The sequence below is a fragment of the Cystoisospora suis genome, assembly GCF_002600585.1.
Source record: "Cystoisospora suis strain Wien I chromosome Unknown contig_3302, whole genome shotgun sequence".
In the NCBI taxonomy this organism is placed as follows: Eukaryota; Apicomplexa; class Conoidasida; order Eucoccidiorida; family Sarcocystidae; genus Cystoisospora; species Cystoisospora suis.
The window spans coordinates 8015-26815 of record NW_027156097.1 but is presented as its reverse complement, the minus strand read 5'-3'; the positions used below and the strand labels follow the sequence as shown (position 1 = coordinate 26815).

Sequence of the window (18801 nt, the reverse complement as noted above, 5' to 3'; positions counted from 1 at the left end):
TCTATCTATCTATCTCTATACAGCTGTCTTCTTATCTATACATAGATATGTGTAGATCTCGACGATGGAGCCCTCTGTCTCTTGTCTCTCTCTCTCTCTATATATATATATGTATGTATATATATATGTATGTATATATGTCGAATTGCTTGGGTTGTATGGAGTGCCCGCCTATTCTAGAAGAGCTGATGTGATCGAACAAAAAGCTTCCTGTTTTTTTACCGGGGGGATTGGAGTGTCTATACAGCAGGGTGCTGTGAAAGATGTATCATCCCTATGTCCCTCTTTGTGTATGCATAGAAGATGAAGGGAAAATAGATTCCTGTCAGTAGTTTCTACTCCCCCGTCTACATCTTCACATCTATCTACAGATAAATAGAAAGGTAGACTCTGAACTAAATAGACCAGATTTTCTTTGAATGACTGTTTCTCCTGGTTTGAAATCTGTACGCCTTCGTCATGCTTCATTTTCTTCTTCTTCTTGTGTCCTTCCTCTTGTTGCGTATGCCAGCTAAGAATTATATTTTAACTCAGAGTTATATCGCCAGTTTAACAGAGAGAAATCCCTTCTTTCGTGCGATCGGAAGGACAACCGAAGAGAAACAGAAGATTATTGTCGCTGTCTCCAAGAAAATCTCGAAATCTCGTACGTCTCTCTTCTCTCTCTTCTTGCTCTTCTTCCCCGCTCTGCTATTCTCGTCTCTTCTTCTTCTTCTCTACATCGAGACTTTTCTTCATTGTCCTCGCTTTCCCCTCTTCGCTCTTTCTTTCTCTCCTTCTCTCGAGAGAAGATGCAGCTACAAATCGTTGTAGCTCTGTCTTCATTCTCTTTCTCTCTCATTCGCGTTGTCCCTATTCTCTCTCTAGTTCTCTCCAGGCTATATCGCCTCTTTCATTCCTCTGTGCTTGTCCTTGTTGGTCCTTCTCCATCTGTCGTTATGTAGATATTTGGACTTCTCAAAGTCTCTTATTAGGAGGGAGAGGGGAGACGTGCCGATTAATCACTATGGGTTTGAGTGTACGTACACTGCAGAGAGTCAACCGGGGTCGTCTTTCTATGTAGTTGTTCACTTTTATTTCAAGGTACTGTTTCTCCTTGGGGATCTTAGCTTACTTCATGGGGCTTTCTATCATCTCTCAATTGACTGTGTCTCTCGTTTCTGTAGATAGATACGTACACATACCTGTATAGCCCTAGGTTTACAATATCTTCCTCTTGATATGTATGTGTCTCCATAAATATAGATATGTATATCTGTATGTTTCGATAGTTAGACCCCATGGTCTTTGCTCAACTTGTTGTAACTAGACTCTATAGAGAGAGAAAGAGAGCCTCCTCTCTCTCTATATATAGGCTAACTACAAGAATAATATATATATATATGTGTATGTATAACTTTATGTATACATCATACCTCTCGGTCTCCTTAACTCTAACTCTGTCCATCTCTCCGTCTCTCTTTATCTGTCTCTCCCTCGCTGAGTTTATTTCTATCTTGTTCCCCACCTCCATCCATCTATCTAGCTAGCTATCTATCTAGCTATCTATCTGCCTATCTTCATCTATTTATAGATCTCCATCCATCTGTCTGTTGATCGGTTGAAGTTCACGTATCATCTGGAATGTTCTGAGGGGTTCTTTCCCTCTCTCCCAGCTCACATGCTTAAGGCCTTCACTTCTGTCTTTCCTTGTTTCTCATTTCTTCTTTTTCTTCTTTTGTTTACTTCTCCATCTTCTTTTCTTTTCTTTTTGCGCAGAGCCTAAAAAGTTGAAGGGAAGAATAAGAGAAGTGACACGAGTTTTGACTGTCTTAAGGAAAGCCCTAGGCCTAGGCAAATCCATACCATCGACAGATCGCTATCTCCTTGCATGCACCGCACATCTTGTTGAGGATATTCGAAGGAAAAGACGTAAGCCTCGCATCTTACAACTACTACTAATAGATAGAATACGTCAGACATAATTGAATAGGCAATGAAGCCACTTTTTGCTGCCTTTATCTAACTCTACATATATACATACACCTGTCTGGTCATATACATGTACTGATATAGAAGTGTATCTCTCTCTGTAGATGTATGTCTCTCTGGTCTATGCTTCTATAGACCGTTCTCTTCACATCTTCTCGGGGGATGAGTGTATGTAGATGCATGGATCTCTCACATCTGTCGTTTTTGTCTGGCAATGTCTGTCAGCATTCTTTTTCTTCAAGCGACCATGGACTAGTGAAGCTGATGCTCTTTAGGTACCTTTCACCCATACAGCTTGCCGAACGAGGGTATCTCTCTTCTTTCTCTCTCGAGTTCGATGTACATACACGATATCTATGTGTCAAGATACGTCTACGGAGAGACAGATAAGATCTCTTCTCCACTGCTTGTTTCTTGCCAGTTCAACGTATAGTAATGTCTATAGAAAGTGTATCTAGCTATACATATGTGTGTAGGTGTTTGAGGATGCCTACTGGAATTTTCTATTTCATTCAAAATCTTTCGGACTCTATCCGAGTTATGCCCTCCTCTCTATCTACCTGTCTCTTTTCTATCTACCTTTCTATCTATCTATATTTAATCTATATATCTATGTATTTCTATTCCCTAGTTTATTTTATCTGCCGTTGCATGCATTTCGTTTTTCCTTTTTTCGTCCTTCTCACATGGTGTGTGTTTCATCCCGATCTCTCCCTCCTGTCCACACTTTCTCTTTCTCTGATCTCTTCCCTTTTTCTTCTCTATCTCTATCTCTCTCTCTCTTTCTCGCTCTGTCTATCTCTATCTCTACCACGTTTTCATATCAAGCATGGGATCGCTTTGTTGCCCTCTTTCTTTTGAGGAGATCTTTTGTGTTTCTTTCTTTCTTTCTTTCCATTTCTTTTCTTGCTTCGGTCCTTCTTTTCAGATGAAGGATACTGGACTTTCTTGGATGGTTTGCAACACAATGCTTTACTCGCCTTATTCAGCGTTGTCTACGGGACTCTTTTAGAACGTGAGACAGGTCTCCATAAGGTGCTCTTAGATCAAACTAGTTCCATCAAAACATGTCTAAGCTGGTCGACGTCGGTGGGGAGGCTCCCTGTCTTGAATCTTCTTCAGCTCCCTGGAGGTCTCTTTGGATCGATTCTCTCCGTGATCTTGAAGGGCTACAACTACATGTTCTTTCCAGCCTTAGCGGCTATGACCAACATAGTATCTCTCGGTCTAGGATTTCTATGTGTCACCAGGATTCCTATGCTCTTCATGAAGATCTATGACAAAATCTCCAAAGCCATACAGAAAGGAATCCGATCTGCTTTCATCAAGAGATACAGTAAGCTCAGATGCTCTTATGTCTCAAGAAAGAAAGAAAGAAGAGAAAGGAGTGGAGGGGACGGGAAAGGATGGAATGAGAAGATGGGGGTTCATATGGATCGTAGGGGTCTTATTGCTGCCTTTAGGTGTAGAGAATGTCTAGGGGTGTGTGTGTCCCGACTATGTATCTAGCTACCTACCTATGTGCTGTCTACATGCATCGATAGCTTCCTAGAACGATGCAGGGACAAAAGGAAAACAGATCTGTATATAGCTCTCAGCTCTATATAGATAGACATGTATATACATATATATATCTATATCCATCTATATCAATATACATGTATATATATATATATATATACACCGATCTGTATGCCCCATGTATACCCGTGATGTAGTCTAGGAGGGTGTCTCCGAGCATATAAGGCAATAGCCCAGTCTCTCTCCTCTCTATCTTCTTTCTTATTTTCTCTTCCTTTTCTATCTTGTTTGTCTCTATGTGTGTAGAGACACTGATAGGAAAAGACTCTACAGGGATCAAAGCGATAGAGCTTTTAGGAATGAACGAAGCGGCGGTCCTTCTATCGAAGCTCTGGCAATTGAGAAATGTGAAGTATCCCGCTCTCTCGGATTTCCGGAAGATCTACCCGACGGTCTCGGAGAATGTCTTTGTACATGGAGTTAACTATGGAGCTGCGGAATTCTCTTCATCTCTCTCTTACTTTCTTAAGCATGAATTTCTAAGTCTTCAAGCCGAAGACGAAAAGCGACGCTGCTATGTGAGTCTTCACACATGTCCAGACATCTATGTCGATCTATATCCTATGAATGAAGAGGCATGCAGGTGTAGATGTGTGAGCTTGCAGGTACGTGTATGTACTGCCACTGTAATTGCGGCTCGGTGGGGTATAGGAGGATCATCTATCAATCTATCTTTGATGTGCCCATCTTGGATCGCCGCTGGAAGAGATCTCTGTCTTTCTCTATCTCTCTCTATCTATCTAATTATCGGTGTCTCTATCACTGTCGTGTATTTTGTTTTCTATGCATCTTCATCTTCATAAAGAGAGACAAGAATCGATCAAAGATAAAGTCCCTGTACTATGGTAGTCATGCGAGAGAGAGAGAGGGAGGGTTGAGAGAGAAGCCTATATGAAGATGTGAAGAATCTTCTTCGTAGACATCGTCACGGAACAAGAAAGGAGGAGAACAGTCTTCGGTCTTCTTTCCACTGATAATGCTCGCAGGCCACTGAGTCTACATATAGATATCCGGATATATATATATATATATATATATGCATATACTTAGGGAGAGAGAGACAGACATATATATAGATAGATGTCCACATATTTTTGTAGACACAGGTTTATACATGTATATATATATATATCAGCAATGATGTATATATGTGGAGAGCGATCTTGAATAGGTTTTCTCAGACTTTCGGCTTTTCTTGAATGTCGAGGACCCAAATGTCGTGTGTGCGTTTCTACCGTATGTCTTCTCATTCTCGTCATTCTTCTGTCTAGCCAGCTAGCTAGCTATCTATCCGCTGCACCATCACAGGCCATGTGTCTAGATATAAATAGAGATAAGAAATCTCAGGTACATACATAGATATAAGTGGAGAGATACATCGCCGATATCTACTGAATTATTCATATACAAAGAAGGAGAGATTCTCCGAGGTGTCTAAAGAGAGATGTAGATGTGCCTTTGTGGCTCTATCCATATAGATCGCTTTTGAATTTGACCTTCTTATCATTCTTATGTTGAACGATGTAGGGTGTGTGTCTGTCGCTATCTTATGTCTAGTATCATATCTTCTCTTCGTGCACACCTTTGCTTTTTCGGCGTGTTGTCTTTGTCTGTACAGACACCACGTCAGCTTACTGAAGCGGAATGGTTTGCTGTAAGTCAAGTCTCTTTCAGGGGTTTTTTCTAAGACAGCCATAGGTATATGCGTGAGAATATGTATGAATATATGTGGGTACGTTATAGGTATTGTGTCGATGCAGGACAGTCTGTCAAGAAACAGCAGAAGAGGAATCCGTTAGTGACGCTAAGCTCTTCTCTCTTCACTCGAGTAGAAGAAAAGGGAGCAATGATAAGGCCACCCTATTTCTCTACCTTTCCTCTTACCTATAGACCTACACATACATACATACATATTCATGCATAAACAGACATAGGTATCTCTACGATATTCATACATTTATATTCATTCACTTTTCTTCATCTTTCCTTCCTCCCTCCTGTCGTTCCAGCTTGTGCTATTCTACTGACCCTGAAGGTGCCTACGACACCTGCATCTTTTCCAAATGTCTCCTTACCAGGCTCAGATTCATACATCTTCTCATGTCTATGTCTGTATCTATAGCCATCTAACTACTATGTTCTATTGCGACTTGTATTCATCTAGCTCACTAGACACTCCACGCGTACTTGTCTGTCTCCGTCACCCCCCTAGCATGCTTTCCTTCCCTGTATTTCTTTTCGCCTCATCTTCTTCTTGTTCATTCTCTTCTTCATCTGTCTATCTCCTGTCTTGGTTTGTCTCTGTTTCTGTCTCCACCTGTGTGTCTCTTGCAGTGTTCCACCGGGCCATGGAAGACACTTGATCGATTTAGTGACGGTGCCATACGTATGATAGGATTCGTTAGCCACACAAACTTCAAGTCGTATGTGGCAGAGGTGTTACTTTTGATGTATAATATAGCCAATGTGAATCTCCTTGTCTCTCCGGGAAAAGAGTCTTCCACAGCTCAAGGCTTTGGAGCTGCGAAACGTCACCTCGATGTGGAAAGTTCAGCTGGGGCTCTTCCAGCTCAACTCTTCAGACTTCCCTTCTTGAGAACCGATGCGCATCAAATCTCCATGGGATTCACCAAGCTAGGTAATCTCCCCATCTATCACCTACGAGCTACTTTATTCCATTCTGTCTCCAGGATCCGTCTAGATCTATGTGTGTGTGTGTGTGCCTGTCTCCCTATCTCTATATAATCTATTGATATCTTATCCACGCTTCAATCAATCTATCTACCTGTCTCCCTCGATGTAGTCGATTTCTCTGTAGATGTCTGTTCTCTCTTCCATCGATCTTTCTATCATCGATCTATCTATCTATGTCTCACCTCCAGAGTCGCTTATCTTCCGTCTGTCCCCATCGTCGCCTTCTCTCTTTGTCTGCAACGTAAAGGAGATAGAGAGAGATCCCCTCCATAGAAAACATCTCACAGATGGGTCGGCCCTTTTCCTAGATATCTACATACCCTTATCTCTCTATCCATCTATCTATCTTTAATCTACCTATCTATCTACATCTATGAGTTATGATCTCCTCTGCTTGCTCATTCGAGACACGGTCTTGTCGGTGTGTATGTATTTCCATCTCTAAACATATTGGCTTTCTACAATGCCTGAAAGTTTTCTTTCTTCTTTCTTCTCAATCTTTCTGTCTTTTCTGTCTTTTTGTCTTACCTTAGCGTTTTTCTTCGAACTGCGTCGCCTACATCGATGGACCTCCGTGACGGAGGACAGAGAGGATCGAGAGACACATCAAATCGTGCCTCCTGTCCCTGCGTCTCCACTCTCTTTACCTGCGGATGAGCCGTCTTTATCGAGAGCTCCACCACGACGCAATCGAAGTGTCTCTTCTACGATCACGACATCCGCCTCGGAGGAGACAGACGATGATCGCGTCAGCTCTCTCATGAAAGGGACAAAAGAAGATGAAGGTGACTTCGTATATGTTCCTTCTCCTTCTCCTCCTCATGGGCTTTCTTACAGCGTTACACCTGGGTATGTGTCTCGATATGAGAAGCCTGTGGATCTCCCAGCAGTTCCTGACGCAGACGTTCGTCCGCCGTCCTTTGCTTCGCTTCAAGAGCAGAAAGAGACATTTTCTGCTCTTGGAGAAGGAGAAGAAGCAAGAAGACGTCCACAAGGAGGAAGAAGATCAAGTCCGTCTCAGGATTCATTAGATCAGGTCGATGTCCCTTCTCCTGATTCGGTCCCCTCGCCCTCTTCGTTGTTCCTTCCCGATGTGCAAGAGATGAGAGAGAGCCGAGCAGAGAGAGACTTGTATATGAAGCGTTTGTTTTATGATGGCTTGAATCTTATCTCGAAAGGCTTAAAAGGCATTATAGGCCGGTTTATCCATCTTGTTCTCATCAGGAATGGAGGGACTTCTCAAGCTCCCACACCATCTTCATCTATACATGCATGCCCTCGCCACACTGAAGATCTCCCTCGAGCAGGGGTGTGTGAGAATGGGGCGATTCTTCGTGCGAAAGATGAGATGCCCTTAAGACTCCTCGTCAACGTCTTTGCTGGAATCTATATGCAGCTTCATACCGATCTATCCCAGCCTGATGGAGAAGACAAAAGGAAGAAGAAGAAGGAGAGTGAAGACGTGAATGGTCGTGGAAGTGAAGAAGATGATCTTTTGCCTTTTGGGCCAAGGACACCCGAGATGATTGCGGACGAGTTTATGAAGTTCATCGACGAGTTCAAGCTCCTACGTGCCCCGAGACCTAGGAACTTTATTTCTCGGATTCGATGGAAGAGACGACAGCCCTGGATACTCCAAGCGGCTCTTCAGCCTCTCTTCTTCAACGAGCACCAGGCGCAGTCTCGTATTGATATGGAATATGCTGTCTCGGGAGTTAATCTGACTCGAATCAGAGAAATTGGTAAGAGAGAAAGATCAAGAGATGCAGGACCAAGATGAGAAAGCAAAGGAATTAGATAGACATGGGGGATAAAAAGAGAAAAAGAAAGAATGAGAGAGAAGGAAAGAAAGAAAGAGTGGAAGGATAGGAAAATGTGAGGCAACAAGGGTGGATTTATGACAGATCTTGCTTTTCATCTAGTTAAGCCTTGTCTAGAGTGTGATCGACGGGTCTACCTACCCGGCTCAGGATCAGCACATCTTTTCTCTCTTCGTTACTTTACAGACCATACCGTATAGTGGTCTTGAGAGAGGCGGGAATGTCTCGAACCCTTGGATTCTCCTTCTGTCTTGTCTTGAGTCATGTGTATATCCATCAGAAATAGGATACAGAAGAGAAATGTGAAGTGTAGTCTGCTTACGATCACATTAGGTAGAGGGGTTGTCTCGTGGCATCTGATTGGTCTTATAGAAGAGGAAGAAGAGGAAGAGGAGACATCTTCTTCTTTGTCAGACTCCTGCAGCAAGATTCCTTTTTCTCTTTTCCTTTCTCTTCTTTCTTACAGTGTATAGTGAGGTGCAGGGTCTCTTCAGACATACAGCCGATTCGGTAAGAAGAGGAGAAGGAGGTGTAGGGATTGCAACAGAAGGAACTCAAAAGAAGAAATGCTTTCGATTGATTCTTTCTTCTTACATGCAGTCTATCGAGCTGCTTGTCTCTTTGTATCTCTCTATCTACCGATGTGGAAGTGACTAGGCACGTTCTTTTCTTCCCTTTCGTTTACGTACGCAGACTCGAGTAGGTGTACGACTTCCATACCTACACCTCTATTCTTCATCTTTTCCCACGAGAGTCTTACCCTAGACAGTTAACAAGGAAGAAAGAAGGAAAGAAGGATCTTAGATTGTTTAGATCGATGAGGTAGATACATAGCCAGGTAGATGCCGATCAACCCCCCCTCATGAGGACGAGGAGGAGGTGGTGGTAGGTGCAGAGTGATGTTACTCTTTCTTTCTCCTCTCCGTTGTCTCATGAAGGTTGTCTTTAGCTAGCTAACTAACTAGCTAGCTAACTCTTCATGCTCTCACAACAACATAGGATGAAGGCAGATGATCTCTAGATATGTCTGTGTGAAGAATAAGGATACCGACGTCTTTCGATCACCTTAATAGACCAGAAAGGGCTCCGGTGAATTTCTTTTTCTCCTTCTTTATCTTCTTCATTTTCTTCTTTTTGGAGTTGTGTGAAGTTGTATTGTGTGGGGTATGATGCGTGTGTATGATCGATTCCTTCTTGCCTTTAGGCGCGCTTCAAGCATTCTCGATGCGATACGTCAGGAAAGATTTTCTTGCTGACAGACCTTAGCGGATCAACGGCTCTATTCACCACAAGTAGGGGCCCAATTGACAAAAGTCCAACAAGATATCTAGACATATAGATATACATATATATATATAGGTATATATATATATATGTATATATATGTCTGTGCCTGGATGTCTATATCTATCTATCTCATATATATGTATATATAAATTCGAGGCAGTGCACCCCTAGCTACAAACGACGCCATATATTGTGTGGCATGTCTTGTGGGGACATATGTACATATGGAATACATAGAGATGCAAAGATATATGTATATATATCTATATCTACGGTGACTCGTGAGTATAGCTTTCTCTACAGTATATATGTGTCTAGGTATAAAAGTGTTAGAATGTATAGATTCGAGTACATCGATGTTTATGTATATATATAGATAGATGTATAGGAAGGTTAGATTCGTTCTTGTTGGTCTCTGTAGATGTAGGCTTGTCCATGACGTTTGTCCTATCCTAAGCCTTTCACTCCGCTAAATCTTCTCATCTCTACCTACTCTCTCTCTTTCTCTCCTGAGTTTGTGGATCTATCTATCAATCTCTCTATCTCTCTATCGATCTATCTATCGTCGTGAGAAACATATCTCTCTCTTCTCTCATCTCTATGCCTCTCTACCCCATTCTTCACCTCTCTCAGACTGTTCTATCCTTCATCTTCTTCTCCTCCGTCTTGTCTTCCTTCTCCCTCTGTCTTCTTCTCTTTTCTTCTTTCTTTCTGTCTTTCTTGGATTGTCTGTCCTTGCTTTTGTCTCTTCTCTTCGTGTAGATAAGCGGAGAGATGCTGTTGTGGAGGCAGCGACATGCAGGCTTGAGTATGAGACCCAAGAAGTGGAGATTGTCTACCGAAGAAATTTCTCTTCTATGTCTACCGATCCACGTAGAGCAGGAGAAGGAGTCTTACTCTTTCCAGACGAGACGGAAGTTGAAGGGGTTCTGACGAAGGATACAAGCCTCTTGTCTCCAGCTGAAAGCGATGCAGACACTCTTCTCCTCATAGAAGGGATACTCTGGCTCAAGGGATATCCGCGTGTCCATGCCAAGATGGTAAGAAAAAGAAAGACTTCTCAGCAGCAACAGAAGAAGAAGAAAGGAACAAGGATCGTTGCTTCATTCATCTCTTGATGGCTTACAAAACGTGAAAGGAGAGGAGAGAAGGATTCTGGGGGTGGTCGCCATGATCATGTAGATATGTGTATGGCAATTTCTTTTTCGTGACATCTCTCCGCGTGTATCTCTCCAAATGCCGTCTTGCTAAGTGGCGAGAAGACTTCTCTCTCTCTTTTCTTCTACACACGGTCTCCTGTCCCCGCCTTCACCTCTCTTGACGCTTGTCGTAGTTCTCCTGATGGATAGAGACATACCTAGAGAGACAGGGGAGAAAAAGCAGACAGATATATAGATATATAGTTAGATATATAGATAGATAAATAGATAGATAGATAGAAAGATATCTGTGTTTCTCTCTCTTTGTCACTGCCTTGTATGTATCTACATCTCTTTCTCTTTCTTTCTTTCTTCGTTCTTGTTGTTGCTCTAGATCGCATCTGTCTTGTTTGCGGCGAAGCGTCTGCGATATGAGAAAGATTCGTGGCGCGTCATGATGGAGAAGCTCCGGCCTCACGACATCGAGTATAGTTTTCGTGTGCTGCAAGAGAAGACGTCGGATGAACTATCAGAAGATCTTCGCAAGTTAGGAAAGACATCATTCATTGGATTTGACTTTTCAGCAGAGAATATCTGGTCGATTCTTCTTGGGGCGGCTGAGAAGGCAATTATGCCCCTAAAGAAACAGGCCTTTCTTTCAGCGGACTTCAATATAGTCGTAGGCGCATCTCTTCTTCTGCAGACCTACCAGAGTCTAACCAGGCGTGTGACGGGGCTGACTCAATGGTATAGACGCTTCCAAGATCTTACTTATCGAGAATTCCAAGCGCTAAACGAGAAGCGAAGACGCCTTCGAACACGAAAGATGGCAAAGACTCAATCGGTAGAGGACACTCTGTCTGGAGGTGGAGGTGACGGGAGGAGCTTAGCGTCAGCTGAAGAGAGAGAAAGAAAGGAACGGTATCAACGTCTCGCGCAGGAGGTTTCGGAAGTCTCCTCCTACGGCAATGAAGAAGAAGAAGAAGATGAAGGAAGAGGACTAGATAGCAATGGTAGTGCACGGGGGGATGAGGGAAGGGATATAGCAGGAAATTTCGGCTCTTCTCCTCCTCTTTTTAGTGTCTCCGGTACGGATGGAGATGACGAGTCAAGTTTCATTATGTTGGGACAGGAACCCTCACAAGAAGGAGAAGGAGGGGAGAAGCTTCTTTCATCTCTAGATGAGGAGAGGAAGTTGTCTCTTCTTCAGTTTGGTAGGTTCATGAAGATAGGAAGAAGAGAAAGACCCAGTGCTAAGACAGGAAGAGAAGGAGAAGCACGGGAAGAGATGGTGGAAGGGGGTACAGAACCACCCCTAGATGTACCTTCGCCTCTGGAAGGACCAAGAAGAGTATCGATTCACACACATCGAGACGCAGGGGGGGATCTAGGAGGAGAAGGAGGAGGAGGAAGAAGAAGAAGCAGAGAAAGGAGAGAAGATGAAGAAAGAGAAGGAGATACCATCGCTCCAGAAATTGGAGTTCCAAGAGGGATAGAAGAGAAGGAAAGAGAGAGAGAACAGATCAGCCCCGGCGAGGAGAGTGCCAATGGGATCTCTTCCTCATCTACAACGACGAGGAGGAAGAGAGGATCCTCCTCCTCTTCTACCTCTTTGTCTTCGACTGTCAACATAGAAAATACAGACGATGAGAAGCCCGTTGAAAGATCGCTTACGACCTTAGATTGGGATTGCGAAAGTCTCTATGAGAACCTACGACCCGGGACGTATATCAAAGGGGCAGCTAGTATCACGCCAGCAGAAAGAAACGCTATACAATGCTCTCTTCTTCACTTCTTAAAACGAGAACCGAAACCTGTGAGTTGCCTGCCTCTATCGATCTTGCTATCTGTCTGTCTATCTCCCGCTCTCTCTCTCTCTCTTTCTCTCTGTCTATCTCCCTCTCTCGTGTCACCATCATCCTTATGTAGACCTATGCTGATCTTCTCTCTTCAAATTCGCCAATCTATATGCATATAGATATATATATGCCTGTAAGGAGATACAGAGATGGACAGAGACGTCTATATCTATCTGCAAATGAATCTTGCATGCACGGAGATAGAGACTGGATACATAGAGAGATAGAGGGGGGATAGTGAGGAGAAGAACGGGTGGACGATGTGTCACGACGATGAACAAGGAGGAGGAGGAGATCTCTCTCTTAGGGACAGGGCTTGATCTAGATAGACTACTTACTCCTCTTCTTACCGTAAATGAAGTAAACCTTTCTCTTCTGTCCTTCTCACATATCTCTCGACCGAGCTCTCTTCCACTCTATCTATCTATCTATATCCATGTATATGAAACTATATATATCTATATATATATCGATGTACTTGTTCGTGCCATGTAACTGTATCTACGTATATATATCTACTATATGTCTATATATCTCCGAATATCTTCATAAGATTGACCTTCTTCTTTCTCTTGTCTCTCTGCTTGTTTGTGTTCGCCGTCTACAACTCCTACTGCTCCTATAGTAGGACTTTTTCATCTTAAAGCAACGCCAGGTCGGACCCTCCCTAACCGACCCCAGCCACACATATATATATATATATATATATACAGAGACCTAGAGACATTTCAAAGAAATAGAGAGACTAAAGACAGAAAGATAGAGGGAGGAAGACACTGACCACAGATAAACTAAGGAGCTGGATGGACAAATTGACGGATAGATAGGTAATAGATTAGAGATAGAGAGATAGATAGATGAATAGACTAGAGATCGACCGATACCGAACATACTACTCTTCTCATTATGAATCTAATCCTTCTCCGTCTATACGACGAAATGCAACTTGTTCTTTCTCATTCTTAACCGTTTCTTCTTCGAATTCTTTTCTCATCTTCCTCTTATGTTCTCTTCATGCACCACTCTATCTCCCTCTCTATTTCTCCCCCTCTGTCTCTCTATCTGTCTTTCTGTCTATCTTTGTGTGATTTATCTTCAGACACGCGAATCGTCAGAATCTTTACACGTGAATAGTGGGAGTGTGATGAGATACTTGGATCGCATCGTTCTCGAACTTCGATTTGTCAAGGGTGAGAAGAATCGACGCCCTTGGGATGTCTTCTTGAATGCTTTTCCGGAGCGTCATGTCGATCCTCTTAAAGAATCTCAGGAGGAAATTAGGGTGATCAAAAAGACCTTTCAAAAAGTCTATGGACGTCTACGAAGAAAGTTCGCAAACGCCCGGCAAAAGATTCGATCCGAATTAAGCAAAAAGTTCCTCGGGAGAAGGTCAGCATTTCTGAGAAAGGACCACCACGACAACACATTCATCTCAGAAAGACCTAGTCTACTACTCCTTCCACCACTACTCTCTTCTTCTTCGTCAACTTATCTTTTCTTTCTTCTTCTTTTTCTTCTTCTATGGATGTTCACCCCCCCCACGCATGACCTAGAGCAGAGTGGAGTGAAGAGAGCTCGTGGTCTCCTAGTAGCCATATACATCATACGACTCTCTCCCTACATACACATAGATAGATAGATGAACATATATATATATATATGAATAGACATGTGTGCAGGTAGTATTTGTGTTGTTTCTCTGAGATGGAGGGTCAAATGTTGGGTATGAAAGGAGAAAACTTCGAGACTTCATTCTGTCGATTCTCCCAGTATCCTGAGTGCTCTATAGTCTTTCTTGAGACAACTTTCTCTTCATGGACGTCTCCTGGATATCACATAGATATAAACATACATACGTGCATACGTGTATACATATACATACATACATAGATACATAGATTAACGGCGGATAGATTGATAGATAGATTAAAGATAGATGGATATATGAATACGGGACGCTGGCCTCTCAGGAGCAGATAACTTTTCCTGCGGGTTTGACGTGCGTGCATATACATGTATCTATGTATATGTACACATGTGTGTGTTTATGTATGTATACATGTATGATAGATATACGTACGTTATGAAGGACGTGTGTGCTCTGTGTGTCTTCTCCCTAGTGTGTGGTGGTGGTGGTGGAGTGTCTATACACCTGAGAATGAAGTTTTCTCTGAAAGAGAGATCTCTATGCAATGGTCCCTGCTTCCCTATATACACATACTTTTATGTAAATAGAAACGTATGCCGTGTATCTATCCTCGTGTACAGACCCATGCTACCACCCTACACACGTCCATCCTTTTACGTCTACTTTTGTGTATATATATATATATCTCGATTGTGTAGGTGCTTGTCTAGGGTGTTTCTTCTCCTTGTGTCTCTTGACGGGCCCTTCTGCAGGTGGTTAAATCGAATGAGAGGCGATCGATTTTTGCAAGTTCTTCTTCTTGCCTATACTGAGACATTCCCGAATCCAGCAAATTATCCAGAGCATCTTCTCTTTACTCCTATGGAAATGTTTCAATTCTGCGGACTCCAGACTCTTCTCCGTACACAGGTGTCTCCCTATCTTCATAACTTAAGTAAAGGGAGAGCCTTCATTATGCAAATGAAAGCGGCCCCTGTCCCTTCGCCAACTCATAAGCGTATGTCATGATCTTGTGATGGATCTTCTCTTGAGAAGTTCTTCTCTCCTCTCATTCGAACTTTCCCTCTCGGGGCTTCAACAAGGCATACCTACTAAAGCTCCATCTCTCCATAGATAGTCATACATACATACATATTCCTACATACCTACATAGGTTCAGATACACATAAGACGGAGCAAGAATCTATGTAGAGATTCAGATACCTACAGAGATGATCTCTCTCTAGATCCACACACATATAGGGACAGGGAGATGTCTAGATACATCTGTATGAAAGAGTAGAATAGAGATGGAGATAGAGGTGAGGGCTTGTCTTTTCTCTATGGGATGTCGGAGTTCCTATATTTCTCAGTCTTTGTATGGTCCCTCGATGAGCCGATTCCTGTCCTTTTCTTTCCTTCTTTTTTGCTATCTCTCTCGCTCTCTCTCTCTCTTTCGATGTCGTCATGATTTATTCCCGTTCGGGCACAAGCAACACACGTTAAGGGTACACCCCTGGATCGATGCGTGTACATGTGCATAGATAGACAGACTTCTAGTAAGCATACAAATGCCGCGCTATGCGTGTCGTCTTTTCTCTATCTTGTGCTTAGCCTCCTATGCGTCGAGTGTAATTGCTGTAGAGTCTCCTTCTTTACATATCTAGTCTTCTACAGAGGAGATGTTAGACAGTCTTCTTATCTTGCCAGTCAGGATACTCAATTGGTGTCAAGCCATGCTGACCTTCCGAACCTCGTGCATGCATGCGTCAATTTCCCCTCGACAATCCCTTTTCTCTATTAAGTCAATATACATATATGTTTATGTGCGTTTTCATGCGAACGTAATGACCTGTCTTTAACCCATCTATCTATCTATCTATCTACGCAAACCCCGTCCATAGGAACCATAAGAGAAGACTTTAGATCCATTGCTTGTCTATCAGGAGAAGGATGTTGTATTTGCTTTCTATGATCTCTTTACTCTTTCTCTTTCTCTCTGTTTGCCTCTGTTCCTATCTCCCTCTATATGTCTTTCATTCTATCTTTCTTTCTTTTCTCTCCAGGTCTTCTTGCGGCGTTGGATAGACGTCTTCATGCTCTTAAAGAAGAAGATCAGAAGAATCACACGCATGTTGCTCTTCAAGTCGTTCGACAGATAGCTGGATATCTTCGCATGCTCTCTCAAACGACCTATACAAAGGTGGAAATGCCCGAATATGTCTCTCGAGCTTTCATGAAATACTCGGCTATGAAGCTAAGATCCCCCCCTTCCCAAAAGGCTACAGAGGCCTCTCTTCCATCAACGGCAACGACAGGAGAAGGACAAGATCAAGGATTACCTCTTACAGAAGAAGATTTTCTGACCGTCCTGCAGATGCACATAACAGACGTCGAGCTCTTTCATACAATTCTAAGTAGCTTCGATGACGTAAAGCAACTGCGTTCGATTCAATCGAGGCTCTCGACCACTGAGGAGACTTTCATTTCGACTCTAAGGAGTGCCGAGCAGCATCGACTTTACTCTGTCTTCTACTTCTATGGCTTGGCTCAAGGTGAGAGAGAAGAAGGGTCACCTAAGATAGAGGGAGGGAAGAGAAGAACAACGCACATGTCGAAATCGATGTATAGAGAAAGATATACGAAAGGAGATGGAGATAGGATAAAGACACAGAGATATAGATAGAGAGATCGAGAAGGAACGTTGGTGTATGAATGACGATGGGGTCTGATGTGTCTTGTCGGGGAGGAGAGGGGGAAGAATGACTGACGTAGGGAGAGTCTCGATGGTCTGTCTAGTTGAGACACTTCATTTGTTTGGCTAGTCGCATCGATAGGAGGCCAAAAGCCCATGCGTGTCTTTTTGCTACTATGAACCTCTCACAGGTATAGTGGGGTGTGTCTACTCATTGTGCCTGTAGCTATCTAACCCCCCGTTTCGATTTCGCCAACTCGATGTGTCTCTTTATTTGTCTCTCCGAATCTCTTTTTTCTTTATCTCCTTTCGAGCTCTCGATTGTCTGGTATGTGTGGCGTCATTGGATTCTCTGTATTTCTTTCCTTGAAATGTGTGTAGGCCGTGCTGGCCCAAGCTATTCAGGAGCCCCTTTAAGTATGTTAGGCGCCACACTGGAATGCAAGAGCCTAGTTCCTTCATCTATCGCCACAGCAAGCCGGGCCTCCGCAGAAGATTTCCGAGCTTTTCTCCAAGCTAATCTAAGTCCGGGGGATTCTCAGGAGATTGTATGGGCTGATATTCTGCCCCAAGAAGAACTGGAAGAACGGAAAGGGTGGTTCTCATCCTTATGGAGTAAAGGCAGTCGCCGAGCAACTGCAAGGCGGCAGTCGATGGCTCCTAGGTCGATGGGTTTAAAAGCAGATGAGACAAAGCCATGGAGAATGATGCTGAAGCTTCCTTTACTATCTGCTCTAGAGGTCTTAGGGATACATAGTCAATTCCGTGTCGTTCTTCCCAGAACACGAGGACTCTCTCCGGCGGTCCTATGTGGTCTAGCTGGTAAGGAGAGAAAGATAAAGAAAGAGAAGGCTCCTCTCAAAAGGATCGTGGAAAAGGAAACTCATGTGGTGGGTTCGCGTGGGCAAGGGGCATCGATAGATAGATAGATAGATATACATAGGATAACGCTGATCTTGATGTATGGAGATGATGTAGATGTAGGTGGATGAATAGGTTTGGCTGCACCTTCCCTGGGGTGGTATGGTAGGGTTGTATTACAGATGAAAAGTGGGGAGAAAGTTAGAGACAGTCCGACATGTCCATGGAGTGACAGCAGATACTACAGAAGCAGAGAATCTTTCACAGATCAGGAATCGTGTAGATATGTATCTCTGTCGCTGCAGTAACAGAGAGACTGTCTGTACAGTTTGACCGAGTTAACGTACACACACTCAGACAGTCACGTCTAGCTGATTGATGAGTATCGTGTCTAGTTTCGGAGAACATGAAGACGGTGTCTAGTGTTGGATAAGAATCTCTTCTCTTTCTTTGTGTCTCTTCTTGAATCTTCTTCAGAGCCCTCCGGAACAGACTTCGCACTTCCGTTAGGTCTTCCTGAGTGGACTAAGCTTCGTAAAGACAGCCGAGAAGAAAGTTATTTCATTAGTGAAGAAAGAGATTTAGAGGAAGAAGAAGTAAGCGGACGTTCACGTGCTTCAACAATGGATCTCTTTTCTCCTCCTTCTGCAACGATGTCTTCTTCTCCCCCTTTGGACGAAGCTAGCCAAGGTCCTTCACCTCAAGCTCCTGCTTCTCTCGTTATGCCGAGCTATCAGCACCCAGCGCCAAGTCTAGACACGGGAGATCGAGCGATAGGAATGCTACCGTCACCATCATTCATCGATACAACGGACTTCGCTAGTTCGAGGAGCACCACCCCCCTAAGCCCTGAGAAGATGGCTCTTGCCCAGGTGGAAGATCGACAGAAAGATGAAGAATTCGTCATTGCTGAATCGTCGATATCTCCAGATTTGGACCAACCCGTTTCTGGAGAGCAAAATGAACCTACTGGAAATGCAGTTGGAAACGACACTTCACGTGTCAATGAAAGGAGGGGGATCAGGGGATATTCCTCTTCTTCAGTCGATCCCATCGGAGAACCTGTTGATACCCCTAGCAGCATATCTCTGCCGTCTCCGTCTCGTCCTGTCGGCTCTCCATCTTTATCTCTCGCTCCTCCTACACATTCGAATGAGGGAGATTTGCCTGTTGAAGACGACGATGATGCGTTCACATCTGCAGAGGAACAACTTCCATCTAGAGCTGAAATAGATACCTCCACTCCACCTGCACTCTCTCCTACCAT

At 43.4% G+C, this 18801-nt stretch overlaps 1 protein-coding gene across 1 annotated transcript in view; it reads left to right on the top strand.

Moving 5' to 3' along the window:
* Window positions 1-504: 504 nt before the first annotated feature.
* The window catches only part of CSUI_006498 (uncharacterized protein), a gene marked incomplete at both ends in the record, with an annotated part of 19928 nt that continues 1631 nt past the window's right edge, over window positions 505-18801 (top strand). The window contains 16 exons of the mRNA XM_068066655.1: window positions 505-646; window positions 1759-1911; window positions 2900-3307; window positions 3799-4070; window positions 5171-5206; window positions 5887-6190; window positions 6780-7988; window positions 8533-8576; window positions 9271-9358; window positions 10116-10393; window positions 10887-12308; window positions 13451-13740; window positions 14752-14996; window positions 16045-16533; window positions 17055-17495; window positions 18012-18801. The exon at window positions 18012-18801 is cut by the window's right edge and continues 917 nt beyond it. Coding sequence (XP_067921371.1) covers window positions 505-646; window positions 1759-1911; window positions 2900-3307; window positions 3799-4070; window positions 5171-5206; window positions 5887-6190; window positions 6780-7988; window positions 8533-8576; window positions 9271-9358; window positions 10116-10393; window positions 10887-12308; window positions 13451-13740; window positions 14752-14996; window positions 16045-16533; window positions 17055-17495; window positions 18012-18801 — 6611 coding nt within the window. The remainder of the gene's footprint in view (window positions 647-1758; window positions 1912-2899; window positions 3308-3798; window positions 4071-5170; window positions 5207-5886; window positions 6191-6779; window positions 7989-8532; window positions 8577-9270; window positions 9359-10115; window positions 10394-10886; window positions 12309-13450; window positions 13741-14751; window positions 14997-16044; window positions 16534-17054; window positions 17496-18011) is intronic.